Here is an 18,577-nt window from a genome sequence, read left to right as displayed (position 1 = left end):
CGGGGATATGGCCATATCCATACCTAAATTTCCACATTTATACAATGGGGGTAATACTACTACTTACCTCTTAAAGTCGTTGTAAGAATTAAATAAGTTAATGCACCTAAATTGCTTGGAATAGTACCTGGAAGACGTTAATGACTTACTAATGTGAACCTGGCATTACATAACACGCCAGAACTACAAAGAGGATTCAAAAAATTTCCTCACCAGCAGGAATTACCAAAAACACTACTGGCAGGTACATGAGCATTAAGATCCAACATATTTTAGACTAAATAGTCTTGAACTTAGGAATCTACACTGAGGGGCTCCTTTAACATTTCTACATACACAGTTTCTTTATCTTGAGTTTAAACACCTAAATTAAAAGTTTCTCTTCTTGCTCAGGCTTGAAATGGCCAACACTGATCATCAAATAAATAAACAATTTAGTGTCAAGTTTTCAGAACACATCTTTGTAAGTAATGTGAAATTTCAAGCTCTAGGAAGGATACAGAAAAAAAATCTTGAAACAGAGAAAAACTGTAAAAAAAAAAAAAAGAAACAGAAGATTCACTTCACAGAATTACTTCTTAGGGATCTAATTACTAAACTGCATCTTATAGTTTGATATACATGAGTTTCTATCCAGAAATTCTAGGCTGTCTTTCCACCTTATGCATTAGGCTAATCACTACCAATCCTTCAAATCCAGCCCCAGCCTTAATAAAGCCTGCTCCAGCCAGAATTGTTCACTCCTTTCCTCTTTGCTTATGTGTTATGTATTACTACTGCCATCAATCCACCAACAATTTCTTCACTCAATAGTTTAGAGGAGTGCTGTCCAACAAAAATGTAATGTGAGCTGTGTAAGTAACTTAAAACTTTCAGGAGCCATTTTAAAAATAACAAGTGAAATTAATGTACTTTAATATAACCAAAATATTATCATTGCAAAATGTAAACAATATAAACAATTATTAATGGGATCCTTTATATTCTTTTTTACATACTAAACTGTCAAAACCTGGGATGTATTTTATACTGCATAACATCTCCATTTGGACTATCTACATTTTAAGAGCTCAACAAGCACATGTGGCTACTGGCTACTGTACTGAACAGTACAGATCTGGAGCCTAGATTATTCTATCATATGAAGTGTGGTCTACGGGTCAGCAGTATCAGCATCACCTAAGATTTTGTCAGAAATGCAAAATCTCAGTCCACCTCAAACCTACTAACACAGGGACTAAATTTAACAAGCTCCCCAAGGTGACCTGAATGCACATTAAAGACTGTGAAGTACGACATAACAAATTGCTACTGCCATTCATCTATCATGAGGTACTATGCCACTAATACAGAACACTATATTAAATAATAATGGCTTCTCCACAAATCATGTTTTCTCTACACTGTCCAACAGAACATTATGCAACAGTGGAAATACACCTATATTTCCGAAAATGGTAACCACCTGCCACATATGTCTATTGAGTACTTGAAATGTGGCTGGCGTAACTAAGAAACTGAATTTTAAATTTTAATTAATTTTATTCAAACTCAAAATAGCTAAATATGGCAAGTAGCTACCATGCTGGACAGCATAACTCTAGGGTGTTATTTACTACATCCCAGTATAATCTCTAGGAGACTCCTAGGGACAAATTTAGAAGGTCTAATCAAGACAATTTCTCTAATTACCTGTGCTCACTCTCTCTCCTTTTAACCAACCATCATATTTACCACTTTATATCGGCTGAGACCAAATATAAAACCTATCTCTAGGGAAGCATAATAAAAGTTATAGCATGTGTTTTGAGTGTGTTACTATTACTCCAGCTTATCATCAATTATAGCATACATACCTGTACAGTCTTTTTTATTCTATGAGATGGACCTGGATACTCTGGAGAATATAAATCTGTGAGGAATAATGAGTTGATTAATGTTGACTTCCCCAGTCCAGATTCACCTAAAAGAAATGGTGGGGAGGAAATGTGTTAAATTCAGTCACTTTATCAACCTTAAATATTCAACCAATACTATAATCAAACTTGCTTTAAGCAAGCAGTTCTTGGTGGAACAAAGAAGTAATGTTAGAAAACATACTATAAAGACTCCCAATTAGAATAAGTTCTTTGTCTTCATTTTGTTCTCTATCAAAGTAGACTAAAGTTTCCAAGGATTCTTTTTAGATCTGTAATTCTACAATCTGTGTTCTTTAAAAGTAATTTATCTAATACAATATTCTCCACTTTTAACAGTAACATATTCCTAGACACCAAAAGCTAGTCATGAAAGAAACATTCAAGTTGGATTATATATTGCTGCTTCAGTACAATAAAGCATAAAAGAAGTTAGGTGTAAACATTTATTAAGTCAATAATTAATTAATGACCCAAAAATAAATCATACACCTATAAAAAGTAGAAATCTGTTAATAAAAAGAAAACTTAATCACAATGTATCTTAACATAAAAGGGACCCACAAAAAGTATTTCCAATTTATTCACTCATACATCAATCAGCCTAAGTGTAAGGGGTACCTTTCCGTAAACCATATTCCAAAAACATCCTAGGTAATGACTTTTTTATAGTACTTCTGATTGAGGTAGGAGGCAGGAATGGAGGAAGGTAGGACACAACTTCCACTATGATTGACATATGCTCCCTTGACTGTCCATGTCAAGTTTGGTATAACACACCAAATATACAGTTAATTTTTACAAAAATATAAATAACTTCAAGATATACATAATACAAGGTTAAATAAATTAAAAAATAATACTATAATTATCCATGAATACAGCACAAGTTAAAGAATCTAGCAGTTAGTTTAATAGGCACCTTTAGCCTAAATAACTGATGTCAAAATATTAACCTTACTATTTCTGTCTAGGTTGACAGTTTTATAATGACTCTCAAGAAAGGTAAGATTCATTCTGGTTGTTGGGGCTTACAACAATGAGGGGATGTCATATGAATGAGGGGATGTCACATGAATGAAGGGATGTCATTTTTTTCTAGATGTAAAAATTGCAGAAATTTCTAAGACAAAGGAAAAAAAATTGTAGGTTCTTCATAACCGCTTCTTTCTTAACTCATATACTGAATAAAGGAGTAAAGACTCGAATAAAACCCAAGCACATGAGGAAAATTGGAAATATCTAGGCCTTGTAGACACTGCTGCCCTAGAGCTACCTGAATTGCCCAGCGATGGTCAACCCCACTGTGTTCTCTGACATTGCGATGGACGGCAAACCCTTGGGCTGCCATCTCTTTCGAGCTGTTTGCAGATAAAGTACCAAAGACAGCAGAGAACTTACATGCTCTGAGCACTGGAGAGAAAGGATTTGGTTATAAAGGTCCCTGCTTTCACAGGATTATTCTAGGATGTATGTGCCAGGATGGTGACTTTCTATGCCATAATGGCACTGGTGGCAAGTCCATCTAGGGGGAGAAATTTGATGATGAAAATTTCACCTTGAAGCACATGGGTCCTGGCATCTTATCCATGGCAAGTGCTAGACCCAACGCAAACACTTCCCAGTTTTTCATCTGCACTGCCAATACTGAGTGGTTGGATGGCAAGCATGTTGGATGGCAAGTGGTTGGATGGCAAGCCTTTGGCAAGGTGAAAGAGGATATGAATGTTGTGGAAGCCATGAAACCCTTTGGGTCCACGAATGATAAGACCAGCAAGATCACCACTGCTGACTATGGACAAATCTAATAAACTTATGTTTTATTAAGAATATATATACATACATACATATATATATATATATATATATATATATATATATATATATATAAAACACTTTTCTTATTTAGAAGCATAAATGAGAAATGAGTACTTGTATAAATGTTTTGGGATGTTAAATGTAAAAGTACACTATATTAAAAAATTAACACTGTACTAAAACTATGTTTAGACTTTATTTATTTATTTATTTATTTATTTAATTTATTTGGTGGTAAGGGGTAGAGGAACAAGAGGAAGTAGGACAAAATGAAAGTAAAGATGAAGGGGGGGAAAAAAGCCTGAAAGGCAACACATCGAAATGTTAATAGTGGTTGCAGTTAAGATTTTTTTCTTAGCTTTCTACATTTCTCTGTGCTTTAAATTTCCTTCACTAACTTTATTTTACTTTTATAATTTAAAAAGCATTCTTGACTGGCATCAGCAAAACGACTAAGAAGTTCCAAACCCTCACAGAAACTGGATTAATTAATCCTACAGGAGCTCTGGAAAAAGTCAAAGATTTACGGCAACCAAGCAAATAAATGCCCAGTCGATACAATGCCATGAATAGTAAAGTTCATGTCACTTTCATCTGTTCTTGCTTTTTTCTCTATATGGTACGTCTGGGTCTCAAGGAGATAGCAGCACAGTTCGACATCCTTCCCTCAAACCAGAAGGCATAGAACCAACTTTACTTAAAACATTCTAACCTCTCCAGGGTCTGCCAGAGGGTCTGGTCCCTGTCTCATCTAATTGCAATTTTAGGTGGAAGAAGCACTGGACTCCAATGCTGAAAGTTGAAAGGGGACTACAAACCCATGGGTACCTAGAGCAGAAAATTATGGGTGTACAGATAGACTACTTAAGGCCCTGAGGATCTGCTAGAGTGAGACACTTTGGACAATTCAGAAATTAAAAGCAGCCATGTACACAGAGGGAATTGAGAAACCACAAATAGGTCCAGGCCAAACTTTAAGTGAAAGCTGATCTCTAGGCTCAGAACATGCCCAGCTAATCATCAGATGAATGCCCTGACATATAGCCAGTCTGCAAAGACTGGGAAGGTGACTGTTTCTCCAAATGCACATTTTCAACAACAAAAAGCACAAGGCATGCAAAGAAGAAGAAAAAACAAAGCCCAGAGAAAGGAACAAAACACATTCCCAGGAACCATGCCTGAAGCAGCACAAATATTGGCTTTACCTAGACAAGGACTTTACAAATCAAGAAATTGTAAAAAGGAACTGAACAAAAATTCTGGAGCTGAAAAATACAATAATTGAATTGAGAAATTCACTAATGAGGTTCAATACCAGAATTAAGCAGGCTGAAGAAAGAATCTGAAAACTTGAAGACAGGACAAATAAAATGACTGAGTCTAAGGAAAAGAAAGAAAAAAGAAGTAAACACAGCTTAAAGGATTCATGGGACAAGATCTATGGACCAGTCATGGGAGTTTCAGGAAGAAGAACGAGGGGTGCCAGGGTGGCTCTCTTGGTTAAGCATCTGACTTCAGCTGAGGTCATGATCTCACAGTTCTTGAGTTTGAACTCTGCATCAGGATCTATCAGTGCAGAGCCTGCTTCGGATCCTCCCTCCCCCACCTCTCTCTCTGACCCTCCCCTGCTTATGCTCTCTCTTTCTCTCAAAAATAAACATTAAAAAAAGAAAGAATGAGAAAAGATCAGAGATAATGGAGGGGGAAAAAAAACAAAAATTTTTCCAAATTTGATGAAAGGCATAAAACTACAAATCCAAGAATCTCAACAAACTCATAGCAGGATAAACACATGATGACCAACGCTGAGACAAACTGATGAAAGCCAAGGACAGAGAATCCTAAAAACAGCAAGAGAGAAGCAACATAACACATAGAAGGAATCCCCAGTAAGATTTTAGCCAATTTCTCAGTAGAAAACTTGAAGGCCTGATGGCAGTGTGATAATACAACTGTCAATTGAGAATTCTGTATCTGGCAAAACTGTGCTTAGAAACTGAAGAGGGGCGCGCCTGGGTGGCTCAGTTGGTTGAGCGACCAACTTCAGCTTAGGTCATGATCTCGCAGTTTGAGTTCAAGCCCGGCGTCAGGCTCTGTGCTGACAGCTCAGAGCCTGGAGCCTGCTTCGGATTCTATGTCTCCCCCTCCCCTGCTCACGTTCTGTGTCTCTCTGTCTCTCAATAATAAAGGTTAAAAAAAAAAAAAAAAAAGAAACCGAAGTAGAAATGAAAATATTCCCAGATAAACAAAAACTGAGGAAATTCATTAATTTCACGCTCTACAAGAAATGCAGAAGGGAGTCCTTCAGGTAAAAAGGAAAGGACCCTAGACAGTAACTCAGAGCCAAATGAAGATATAAAAATCTCCAGTAAAGGTAAATGCATGATCAAATATACAAACCAGTATTAATCGTAATTTTGGTTTGTAATTCCATTTCATTTTATGTAAAATTTAAAAGACAAATGAATAAAAAATAATTGTAAATCTATGGTAATGAGTACACAACGTTTAAAGACATAGTTTGTGACATCAATAATAAAGAGTGAGAGAAGGGCTATCTATGAGTAGTTTAAGTATACAAATAAAATTAAGTTGGTATAAATTCAAATTAAATTATTATAACAGGATGCTATATATAATCTCTATAGCCACAAGGGAAATATCTATAGAATATACAAAAAAAAAAAAAAAAAGGAAATGAGAAAGAATTTATGTGGCACTACAAAAAAATCCACTGAACACAAAAGAAGGTAGTAAATGAGGAAATGAATATACGAAAGCTGTAAGACAGGAAAAAAACAATAAAATGACAAAAGTTCAGTTCTTCATTATCAGTAGTTACTTAACAAGTGGATTAAACTCTCCAAAGGCATACTGCCAAAATTGCTTAAAAAACATGATTGAACAATATGCTACCTGTAAGATACACACATGCACAGGTGAAAGTAAAAGTTTAATAAATATATTCTGTGTAAGCAGTAACCAAAAAGTGAGGTGACTATACTCATATCAGACAAAACAGACTTAAGTCAAAAAATGTTACAAAAAGAAAGGATATTATACATTGATAAAAAGGTAAACTCACAAAGTCAACATTAGAATTATAAACATATATACACCAAACACCAAAATATATGAAGCAAACACTGACAAAATTGAAAGGGAAAATAGTTTACAATACTAGTTGGAGACTTCAATACTTCACTTTCAGTAATGGATAGAAGGACCAGACAGGGGTGCCTGGGTGGCTCAGACAGTTAAGGGTCCAACTTTGGCTCAGCTTATGATCTCACAGTTCATGGGTTCGAGCCCCATGTCAGGCTCTGTGCTGACAGCTCGGAGCCTGGAACCTGCTTCGGATTCTGTGTCTCCCTCTCTCTGTCCTTCCCCTCCTCCTCTGTCTCTCTCTCTCTCAAAAATAAACACAAAGGGAAAAAAAAAAAAAAAAAAAGAAGGACCAGACAGAAGATAAATAAACAGAGCATTTGAGCAACACTATAAAACAAATGGACCTGAAAAATAGACAAAACATCACACCCAACATCAGAACACACATTTTCCTCAAGTGCACATGAAACATGTTCCAAGACTGAACATAAAACCAAACAAGTCTTAATACATTTAAAAAGACTGCACTCAAAGTATCTTTGCCCATCACAATGGAATGAAACTAGAAGTCACAAATAGAAGGAAAATGGAAAAATTAACAAATAGGTGAAAATTAAACAACACTCAAACTAATGGATAATAGAAATCACAAGGGAAATTAGAAAATACTATGAAACAAAAGAAAATGAAAACAACATACCAAAACTTAAGGGATACAGAAAAAATCAGTGCTAAGGAGAATTTATAACTGTAAACACACAAAAATAGATTTGAAATTAACAGTCAAATAAATCAAATCAAATAAATAATAGAAATACAGAGAAAACTCAACAAACCCAAAAGTTGGTTCTTGGTGAAGATCAACAAAATTAACAAAGCTTTAGCTGGACTGATTGAAAATAAATGAAAGACAACGCAAGTTACCAAAATCAGAAAAGGAAGTGTGGTTTACAAAATAAAAAGGATTATAAGAATACTATGGGGTGCCTGGGTGGCTCAGTCGGTTGAGCGTCTGATTTCGGCTCAGGTCATGATCTTATGGTTCATAGGTTTGAGCCCCGCATTGGGCTCTGTGCTGACAGCTCAGAGCCTGGAGTCTGCTTACCATTCTGTGTCTCCCTCTCTCTGTGCCCCTCCTCTGCTCAGGCTCTGTCTTTCTCTCTCACAAAAATAAACATTAAAAAAAATTAAAAAAAAAAAATACTATGAACAACTGTCTGCCAAAAAACTAGATAACCTAGATGAAATGCACAGATTAGAAATATACAACCAAGACTAACTCATAAAGAAACAGAAAATCTGAACAGACCTATAACCAGTAAACTGAATCAGTAATCAAAAACCTCCCTCAAAAAGAAAAGCCCTTACACCAAATGGCATCATTAGTGAACCCTACAACACATTTATATCAGAAGTAACGCCAATCGTCCTCACACTCTCCCAAAAAACTGAAGAGAGAACATTTACAAACTCATTCTATTTGGCCAGCATTACCCTGATACCAAAGCTGGACAAACACACAAGACATTGGATTTGGCAATGATTTTTTGAACTTTTCCTTGAATCAAGACATGCAACAAAAGAAAAACAAACTGACCATCAAAATTTAAACCTCTGTGCATCAAAGGGAACTATCAGATAAGCCATAGGAGATATTTGCATATCATAAGTGTGATAAGGGATTAATATTCACAGTACATAAAACTCCTACAATTCAAATACAAAAAAAATCCAATTTTAAAATGGGCAAAGGTCTTGACTAGACATTTCTCCAAAGACAATATACTAAAGGCCAATAAACACATTAAGAGATGCTCAACATTACTAGTCATCAGGGAAATGGAAATCAAAACCACAATAGTATCATTTCACATCCATTACAATGGCTATTAACAAAAACAAAAACAACACAAAAAAACAGAAAAAAAGTATTAGTGAGGATGTACAAATTGAAGCCCTAAGGCATTCTGGTGAGAATGTTAAATGGCACAGCCAATGTGGAAAATGGTATGATAATCCATCAAAAATTTAAACATATGATTACCATATATGACCCAACAATTCTATTATATATCCAGAATAACTGAAAGCAGAGAACTGAACATTTGTACACCAATGTGCACCGTTAATTATTCACAATAATCAAAAAGTGGAAACCCAAATGTCCATCAATGGATAAGTGGATAAACAAAGTATATATATGTATACAATGAAATATTATTTGCCCTTAAAAAGGAATGAAATTCAGGGGCGCCTGGGTGGCGCAGTCGGTTAAGCGTCCGACTTCAGCCAGGTCACGATCTCGCGGTCCGTGAGTTCGAGCCCCACGTCAGGCTCTGGGCTGATGGCTCGGAGCCTGGAGCCTGTTTCCGATTCTGTGTCTCCCTCTCTCTCTGCCCCTCCCCCATTCATGCTCTGTCTCTCTCTGTCCCAAAAATAAATAAAAAACGTTGAAAAAAAATTTAAAAAAAAAAAGGAATGAAATTCTGATATATACTACAACACGGATAAACATTGAACACATCATAGTAAGAGAAATCGGTGAGACACAAATGGATAACTATTGTATGACTCCACTTACATGAGGTACCTAGAACAGTCAAATTCATAGAGACAGAAAGTAGAATAGTGGTTAGTGGGGACTAGGAAGAATGAAGAGTTATTATTTAATGCATGTGGAGTTTCAGTTTGGGCTGATGAAAAAGTTCTAGAGATCAACAGTGGTTGGTGATAGCTGCACAACAGTGTGAAAGAACTTAATGCCACTAACAGTAGCATGGGGCCAATGGCATGAGTTAATGATTGTTGAAGTCCCACTTCCATGTTTCGAGTTTTAATATTAAGAGTAATACATGCATGTGTACATATATGTATGTGTTAGGTATACACATATGTGTATATATACTTTTTAACCTATTTTATAGTTCAACTATTACATTTTAATATTTATTTTTGATAGAGAGAGAGAGTCAAGTGGGGAAGGGGCAGAGAGAGGCGGAGACACACAATCTGAAGCAGGCTCCAGGCCAGAGCCCAACACAGGGCTCGAACTCAAGACCTGTGAGATCATGACCTGAGCCAAAGTCGGATGCTTAACCTACTGAGTCACCCAGGCGCCCCTCAACTATTACATTAAAAAAAAATTTTTTTAATGTTTTTATTTATTTTTGAGACAGAGAGAGAGAGAGCATGAGCAGGGAAGGGGCAGAGAATGAGGGAGACACAGAATCTGAAGCAGGCTCCAGGCTCTGAGCTGTCAGCACATAGCCTGACGCAGGGCTTGAACTCACGGACTGTGAGATCATGACCTGAGCTGAAGTTGGACGCTTAACCGACTGAGCCACCCAGGCACACCTCAACTATTACATTTTAAATGCTCCTAATGTCTGTATAAATTCAACAATAAAAAGTAAATGTAGTTTTTCCTTAAATATCTTCCAAATAATTCCTGCAATTCGCAAAATAACCTGTTATCAGTTCAATGTGTATTTTCCATGCTTTCTCTTTCACATGGGTAAACATGAATGTATATATATGAATGGGTTAAATACACAGATAAAAATTAACTCATTACATGCATATTATACTGTAATTTCCTTTAAAAAATTTTTTTTTAATGTTTGTTTATTTTTGAAGGAGACAGAGACAGAGCGAGAGTGGGGGGGGGTGGGGGCTAGACAGAGACAAACACAGAATCTGAAGCAGGCTCCAGGTTCTGAGCTTTCAGAACAGAGCCCGACGCGGGGCTCACTCACGAGCTCTGAGATCATGACCCAAGCTGAAGTCTAATGCTTAACTGACTGAGCCACCCAGGCGCCCCTGTAATTTCCTTTTTAAAAATGTAACATATCATGGCCATCCTTTTCAATCAAAACATGTTGAGCTACCTTAACTTAGTAAGTGTCCAATACTCCACACTATAGCCATAATTTATTCATCCCTTCCTTTTAATGCACATGCAAGATCGTTTTTTTTTTTGTTCCTATAAATAATGCTATAAAAATAAGTATCTATATATATCTTTAAGTACTGTTAACTTGCAAATTATATCTTTGTATACTGCTATTTCTATTTGTCACATAAACTCCCAGAAATTAGATTTTGGATTCAAAGAATATGTATATTTTCAATTTTGATAAACAGGATACTTTCTCCAAAAAGTTGTACCAGTTAAAGCTGAAGAAAACTCCTAAGATTCATGAAGAATTGCATGATACTGTGTATGAGGATCCTTTGAGTGCACTAAATTTAAATTATGAACACAGATGAAAAAAGTTATAAAGATGATTGAAAAAAAAATTGGGGGACATGTTTTAGAAAAAGAGAAAGAATGTAGGATAAACATAAAGAAGAAACAGCATTCTCAAATGCAGGGCATCAAAGATTCTGGCAATATTGTTGTGTCCAGTACCTAGAAATGTAAAAATATGAAAGCCTACGAAAGAGTAAGAATAAGTCCTCTGACCCTCAGAAAAAAATGGGGTGGGTTTTTCTTTTTAATATATAGTAAATGAGTTAATATATCTCAATTTCCCCCATTCAGTTTAATTATCTTTCCTTAAGGCAGTCTTCTTTATTGTACTTGCCAAACAACTTTTTGAGATAGTTATTTACCATTGAGGAAAAAGACCTCAGAGATATTAAGTGACTTGCCTAAGATAATGAAACATTTAGGTATGATGACTTAGACTAAAGTTCACCCAACCTTTCTTCCAAGTTTCCCCACAGTAATAAAGCTGGCTTAAGTATCTGGGAAAAGAAATCTATCTACAAACAGATATTCACAGAAAAGTGGTTTTAATTCCAAACATTTTTACCTAGTGATTAAGGTACAGAAGTTTCCCAGGGTTTAAATTAAGATAAACTTCAAAAAACTTTAGAAATATACAGGTTAAAAAAAATCCTAAATTTTCCACTTAACGGATGTGCATGCAACATTTACCCCTGTAGGCAATCTCTTGGCTCAGTATGCTTATCAGCCAAATGAAGAGAATACTACTTATTGGGAGTAAGGATTAAAAGAAATACAAATCAGCATCTAGTATACATTTTTTCATACAGTAATACTCAGGTTTTAAATTCAGAAAACTTCCCATCAAAGTCCAAATCGAGGTTTTATTCCTCTTCTTCACAAACATGATTTGTCAATAAAACTAATTCCCTCAGAAATGGCTACTTTAAAATATATGATCACACACCAAAAAAATCAAATTTGAAATTGTTTCATTAATACCAAGTGAAACCAACTTTTAAGTTTCTATAATTGTTAACATTTCTATTTTAGGCTGCTTACTTCCCACGTGGATCTTTATTACCATAATTACCTTGGAAAGGAATTTGATCAATTTCCTCAGCTAAGTTTAAGAAGGTGGGTGTAAATTTCATATTTGGTAATTATATGGTCATAGTTGATTTAATACCCATAAGTTTCTTTCCTCTTTTACCATCACAAGGAAAAAACTTGAATGATACAGTAATTAAATTCATATCTCTTATATTTACAGGCTTGCCTTCAACCCTTCAACAAATGCTCACAGGAAGTTATTTCATAGTCGGTAAATAAAATATATAATGAAAATACATAATAAGGTTGAGTATGTATCTGATTCTAGAGAAGTTAGGCTCACGATTTTCCTATTAAAGGGCAAGACTAGTTGCTTTTTGTTTTTTGAGCAATTCTCGTTTTGGGAACAATGATCAAGATTGCTCCCTTAATTCTAAATAGTATGTATCTTACACTATTATAAAACTTCAACATATTGTCTGTTTTTTTTATACTCACCAAAAAAAATCAGAAAATACCTAACTATACTTTCACTTATGATTTTTCCCCCAGTGAATTTTTTTCTCTATCTTCATTGAAAACTCTCATCACTGACTACATGAAGTAGTCGTAGCTTGTATACCCTAAAACTAAAACTTAGCTTTGGTCAATTATCGGGCAGGAGGTAACTTCCATCCATTCCTAGACAACTCATATTGAAATTAAACCTTAAAGATTCAATTCTTATGTCGTATCCCTGAAGGCTGGTTATAATATCAAAAGACAGGTAAACATTTCAGGAAACTTTACCAAGAGTTACAGAGTAAACAAATAATATAGAGTATCACTTGGTCAAGAAAAAGATTTTCAGAATCCAGTTCAACACTGTTCAGATATAACTGGTGTTTCTCTAGCTCTCATCTCCACATTTATGCTTGTAGTTGCTTCTAAGTTGTTTAGACTTGTTTCCAAGCTGTTCTAAAAAAAATTATTTTTAAAAAACTGCTCAATTTCTTCAATTCTGACATACACATTTCCCTCATCGACATTTCTAAAAAGGAACAACTCTCATAGTCAAAATGTATATTTCCTGTCCTATTTATTTTTTCAGCATCTTTTTTTTTCTTTTCTAAATCATTTCATTTTTTCATCATGATAAGTGTACTCTTTAAGCCACATCCCTGGGGCGCCTGGGTGGCGCAGTCGGTTAAGCGTCCGACTTCAGCCAGGTCACGATCTCACGGTCCGTGAGTTCGAGCCCCGCGTCAGGCTCTGGGCTGATGGCTCAGAGCCTGGAGCCTGTTTCCGATTCTGTGTCTCCCTCTCTCTCTGTCCCTCCCCCGTTCATGCTCTGTCTCTCTCTGTCCCAAAAATAAATAAACGTTGAAAAAAAAAAAAAAAAATTTAAGCCACATCCCTTATTTCCCCCATCCCCTCATCCGCCTCCCCTCTGGTAATCATAAGTTTGTTCTTTACAGTTAATAGTCTATTTCTTGATTTATCTTTTTTTTTTACCTTTGCTCATTTGTTTTGCTTCTTAAATTCCACATGTAAATAAGACCATATGGTATTTGTCTTTACCTGACTTATTTCACTTAGCATTATACGTTCTAGTTTTAGCCATGTTGTTGCAAATGTCAAGGTTTCATTCTTTTTTATTCCAGAGTGTGTGTGACACACATGGATAAAGAAGTGTGCTGTGTATATGTGTGTGTGTGTATAGATATATACATATATCTATATATATGTATATACATATATGTATATGTGTGTGTATATATATACACACACATATACATATATATACATATACACACACACACACACATATATATTTACATATACAGATAAAGATGTGTGTGTGTGCGCATACATACACAACACACTTCTTTATCCATTCATCTACAATCCATGGCAATTGTAAGTAACGCTGCTATAAATGTAGGGGTGCACATATCTCTTTGAATTTGTGTTTTCATATTTTTTAGGTAAATACCCAATGTACAATTACTGGACTGTAGGGTAGTCCTATTTTTAACTTTCTGAGGAACCTCCACACCGTCTTCCACAGTGGCATCACCAGTGTGCATTCCCACCAACAGCGCATGAGGATTCCTTTTTCTCCACATCCTCACCAACAGTTGTTGTTTCTTGTGTTTCTGATTTTAGCCATTCTGACAAGTGTGGTGATATCTCATTGTGGCTTTGATTTGTATTTCCCTGATGATGATGCTGAGCATCTTTTCATGTGTCTACTGGCCATGTGGATGTCCTCTTTGGAGAAATGTCTGTTCATGTCTTCTGCTCATTTTTAATCACATTACTTTTTTGGGTATTGAGTTCTATTAGTTCTTTATATATTTTGGATACTAACCCTTTACTGAATATGTCATTTGCAAATATCTTCTCCCATGCAGCAGGCTGCCTTTTAATTTTGTTGACTATTTCCTTCACTCTACAGGAACTTTTTATTTTCATATAGTTTATTTTTGTTTTTGTTTCCCTTGCTTCAGGAGACACGTCTAGAAAAATATTGCTACAACCGATGTAAGAGATTACTGCCCACGATCCCTTCAAGGATTTTTATGGTTTCAGGTCTCACGTTTAGGTCTTTAATCCATTTTGAGTATATTTTTGTATATGCTGAAAGAAAGTAGTCCAGTTTCATTCTTTTGCCATCTAGCTGTCCAGTTTTCCCAACATCATTTATTGAAAAGACTTTTTCCCATTGTATACTGATTCCTCCACCGTCAAAGATTAATTAACCAAATAATTGGAGGTTTATTCCTGGATTTTCTGTTCTATTTCACTGATCTATGTGTCTTTTTTATTATAGTACCATCCTGTTTTCATTACTACCACTTTGAAATAGAGCTTGAAATCTGGAATTGTGATACCTCCAGTTTTTTTTCTTTTTCAAGACTGCTTTCGCTGTTCAAGGTCTTACGGGATTTCATACAAATTTTAGGATTTTTTTGTTCTAATTCTATAAAAAATGCTGATATTCTGATAAGGACTGCATTAAATCTGTATATTGTTTTGGGCAGTATAGAAATTTTAGCAATATTTGTTCTACCAGCTCATGAGCATGGAATATCTTTCAATTTCTTTGCGATGTCTTAAATTTCTTTCATCAGTGTTTGAGTTTCCAGAGTACAGGTTTTTCACCTCTTTGGTTAAGTTTATTCCTAGAGAGGCGCCTGGGTGGCTCAGTCGGTAAGTGTCCAAATTCAGCTCAGGTCATGATCTCACGGTTCGTGAGTTCAAGCCCCGCAATCGGGCTCTGTGCTGACAGCTCAGAGCCTGGAGCCTGTTTCCAATTCTGTGTCTCCCTCTCTCTCTGCCCCTCTCCTGTTCACGCTCTCTCTCTCTCTCAAAAATAAACGAACATTAAAAAATTTTTTTAAAGAATTCGGTATTAGGTAATGCGTTCAACAGAGAATGAGAGAACCAGATGAAGGAGTGGAAAGGCTGGTGGGGTAGCTGAGAGAGGTATGAGAACCTAAAGGGGAATACAGGAGAGAACCCAATACTGTGAAAAGGGAAAACTAAATGTTAGGTATGGAGGCCTTAATCCCTACAACTTTGTAAAGAAAGGAGGCAATGCTCTCACTGGTGATCTAGAAGAGAACCTCAGACATGTGTTGTGTGTTGTGGACCCAGGCTTTCTTTCCCTCATACTAGTATTTTCTACTTTCAAATCTTTCTAAAACAAACATGTATTTTTTCCTCATTGTGAATAACCAAAAAGCATACTGTAAAATAGGTAAAATTACAGAGAAACAAAATTCTAACAAGTTAAATTTGAGTCACCTAAAAATGAGGTATGTTACCATTTTGCTCTCAGATGTTTAAACATCCTCATCATGCACAAGGTCACAATCAATAATTCACAAGTAGGGTCCCATGTAGACAAGAAATCCATAACCATTTGACTAACAATGATTTCTTCTAATAATAATTTTTCTTTTACTTGCCCTGATAGACTTTAAGATCATATTGAAAACTGAAAACAATGTCAAATTCTGAATATATAATATCCTCAGAGAGCAATGTGAAATATTACATACTGCTTTGCATGAAATACAATTCTATAAATATTATTAATCACCTACTATGTACCAGGCACAAGGGATTAAAAGGGCAAAATAAGACAGAACTCCAAATCTCATTGAACTTACAGACTAGCAGGGAAGACAAACAAGTAAGTAAACACAATGAGCTCTATATTTAGGTACGTTTAGGATGGTAGAAAACACAGAAGAGTGACTTCTAAATCCGATGAGAGTTAAAGAAGGTTTCCAGAAAGAGGTGACAACAAAGCTGGATCTTGAAGGATAAATAAAACCTAGCAAAATAAAGGTACAGAAACAGAAGAACTCATAGAAAACAGAAGTTTGAGTCAATGCACTTTATCTGGGTAAAACACCTGTTTGGGCTTCAGCCCTACAGCCACTAAATCAGTCTCCAGGGCTAAGGCTTGGGAGCCACAAGTGATTCTGCTTTGCTGCCAGTGGTAGAGAACCACTGGCCTGCATACTGAGAGAGGAAGGCTTAAATAAAAGGGGGGGGGGGGAACTTAAGAGGAGGGAAGGGAAAAGTGAGAAGGAAAACTCTTAAGATAACTTTCAGAATTTTGGACAACTAGCAAAAGCATATTATAGTGGTTATTAGTGCAGCATTTAATTTCAGGCTTTCCGGATGAGAACCTTACCTTTATAGCATGATTACAGTGAGCGAGCAAGATATTTGAATTATTTTCTCTCATCTCAACTTAATACATGAACTGTGAGAAATAAACTAGGTAAGACGTGTGAAACCTAAGCACAGTTGTACCAGTGTACACAGTAAGTACTCAATAAAAAGTACTTTTTCTCTGATATCATTTAATGAGATTGAAAATACAGGAAAATGTGAGAAGAAACAGGATGAATTAAGATAAGGACATTCTGAATTTAAGACCCGTCTCAAATTAAAAGTCAAAGATTTTACGAGAATACAGAATTAGAAGAATTAAAAGTCACTTAACAGCTTCAAATTACATCTTAAGGGTTTTAAAAGCCAACTTTAAAAGATGGGTATAAATCTTAAAAAGGCATGGATGACTTTAGAAAAATAGATACAAATTTACATACAAGTAATATTTTCCCTAAAGTGAGGAGAATTTGAATTTGAGACAGTTTTGAACATGGCTCCAGAGTCTGAGTCATGTGGTAGGTAGTAGCTTCTTGGAATGTTCTCTATGGGTAGTGCACTCCTCTTGTTCTTCACTTGTCCCTCCTAGCTGACATGTAAAGACGCTCAGAACTGAATTAACCACCTTAGACTAATGAAGTATCTTGGGAAGAGAGAACATGCCAGCGAAGCAACAAACAAGGAAGAACCTAGGAACTGAGAACTTAAAGCGGAGCTATCACTTCAGTCTATTCAACTCTGGATTTTAAAATAGAGGCAGAAAAAATTTCCATCTTGTTCATACACTGGTATTTTAAAGTTCCATGATTTATAGTCAAATTTAATCCAAATAACAATATTAACAAGATAAGCAAATATAAACGAAAACCTAAAAGTCTCATTTCAGTAAGACAAAGAAAACACAAACTAGACAATATTAAAAAATACATTTTATGAATATTAATGCAACAAATAACATGTCACCAAAATATATATTATCATATATTAATCCAAGGAGACAACTGGGAATTCAGTGTTAAGTTTTTGCTGTGTTTCCTTAGATTGTACTAACTGTATCTCTCATTTACAAACTTTGATTTATTTGAAAGTTTCATATGAGGACAAGAATAAAAATAGCAACAAAACTTTTAAAAATGCATAAGGCATAACTTAGAAACAACGAGTTAACAGAACTTCCACAGTGAAAGACTAATAGACCACTCAGATACCAACAAACCAAGTGGTTTAAAAAATGGAAATGATCTGAATTAATACGCTTGATTCTCAAAAATAAATATAAAATTCCTACCCAGAGAATGAACATATTTTCCAGTTACCAACAGATTACTGACACAATCTGATCATATATTTGGCTACAAAGAAAATCAATCAATACTGAAAAATACAGAAATCTACATCATATTCTCTGACTACAATTCTGTTAATAGATATTAACAACAAAAGAATAACACAATCCGCCTGCCCATATAGATACAACATACTATCTTTCCTCAACTTCTCTTATCTGAAAAACCTCTCAAATACAAACAAAATGAGTACTACATATGAAAACCTAAGAGCTATGACTAAAGTGGTGTTCAGAGAAAAACTTGTGCTTAAATATGCCTGAAGAAAACAGATTAACCTTCAGAGTAGCTCTTGGTGAAACTGTAAACCAGTATAGCTTTTCTGACAAATACATACCATGGAATACAATACCACTTAATTCCAAAGAATGAGGTAGCTCCTTATGTACTGACATAGATGTATGTATTAAGTGATTGGGAAAAAACATTCA

The 18,577-nt window shown here is 35.4% G+C and overlaps 1 protein-coding gene and 1 pseudogene across 4 annotated transcripts in view; one reads left to right on the top strand and one right to left on the bottom strand.

Annotated features, from left to right (window-relative positions):
- SEPTIN7 (septin 7) overlaps window positions 1–18,577 on the bottom strand; it is a 118,162-nt gene that overhangs the window by 48,307 nt on the left and 51,278 nt on the right. For all 4 annotated transcript variants that reach the window (XM_019418149.2, XM_053898156.1, XM_053898158.1 and 1 more), the window contains one exon: window positions 1,857–1,963. In XM_019418149.2, coding sequence (XP_019273694.1) covers window positions 1,857–1,963 — 107 coding nt within the window. The remainder of the gene's footprint in view (window positions 1–1,856; window positions 1,964–18,577) is intronic.
- On the top strand, window positions 3,196–3,724 carry LOC128775659 (peptidyl-prolyl cis-trans isomerase A-like; annotated as a pseudogene).

The sequence above is a fragment of the Panthera pardus genome, unplaced genomic scaffold (genome assembly GCF_024362965.1).
Source record: "Panthera pardus isolate Hobbes unplaced genomic scaffold, ASM2436296v1 HiC_scaffold_8, whole genome shotgun sequence".
In the NCBI taxonomy this organism is placed as follows: Eukaryota; Metazoa; Chordata; class Mammalia; order Carnivora; family Felidae; genus Panthera; species Panthera pardus.
Note: the sequence above shows the minus strand (reverse complement) of the source record. Positions and strands in the feature narration are given on the sequence as shown.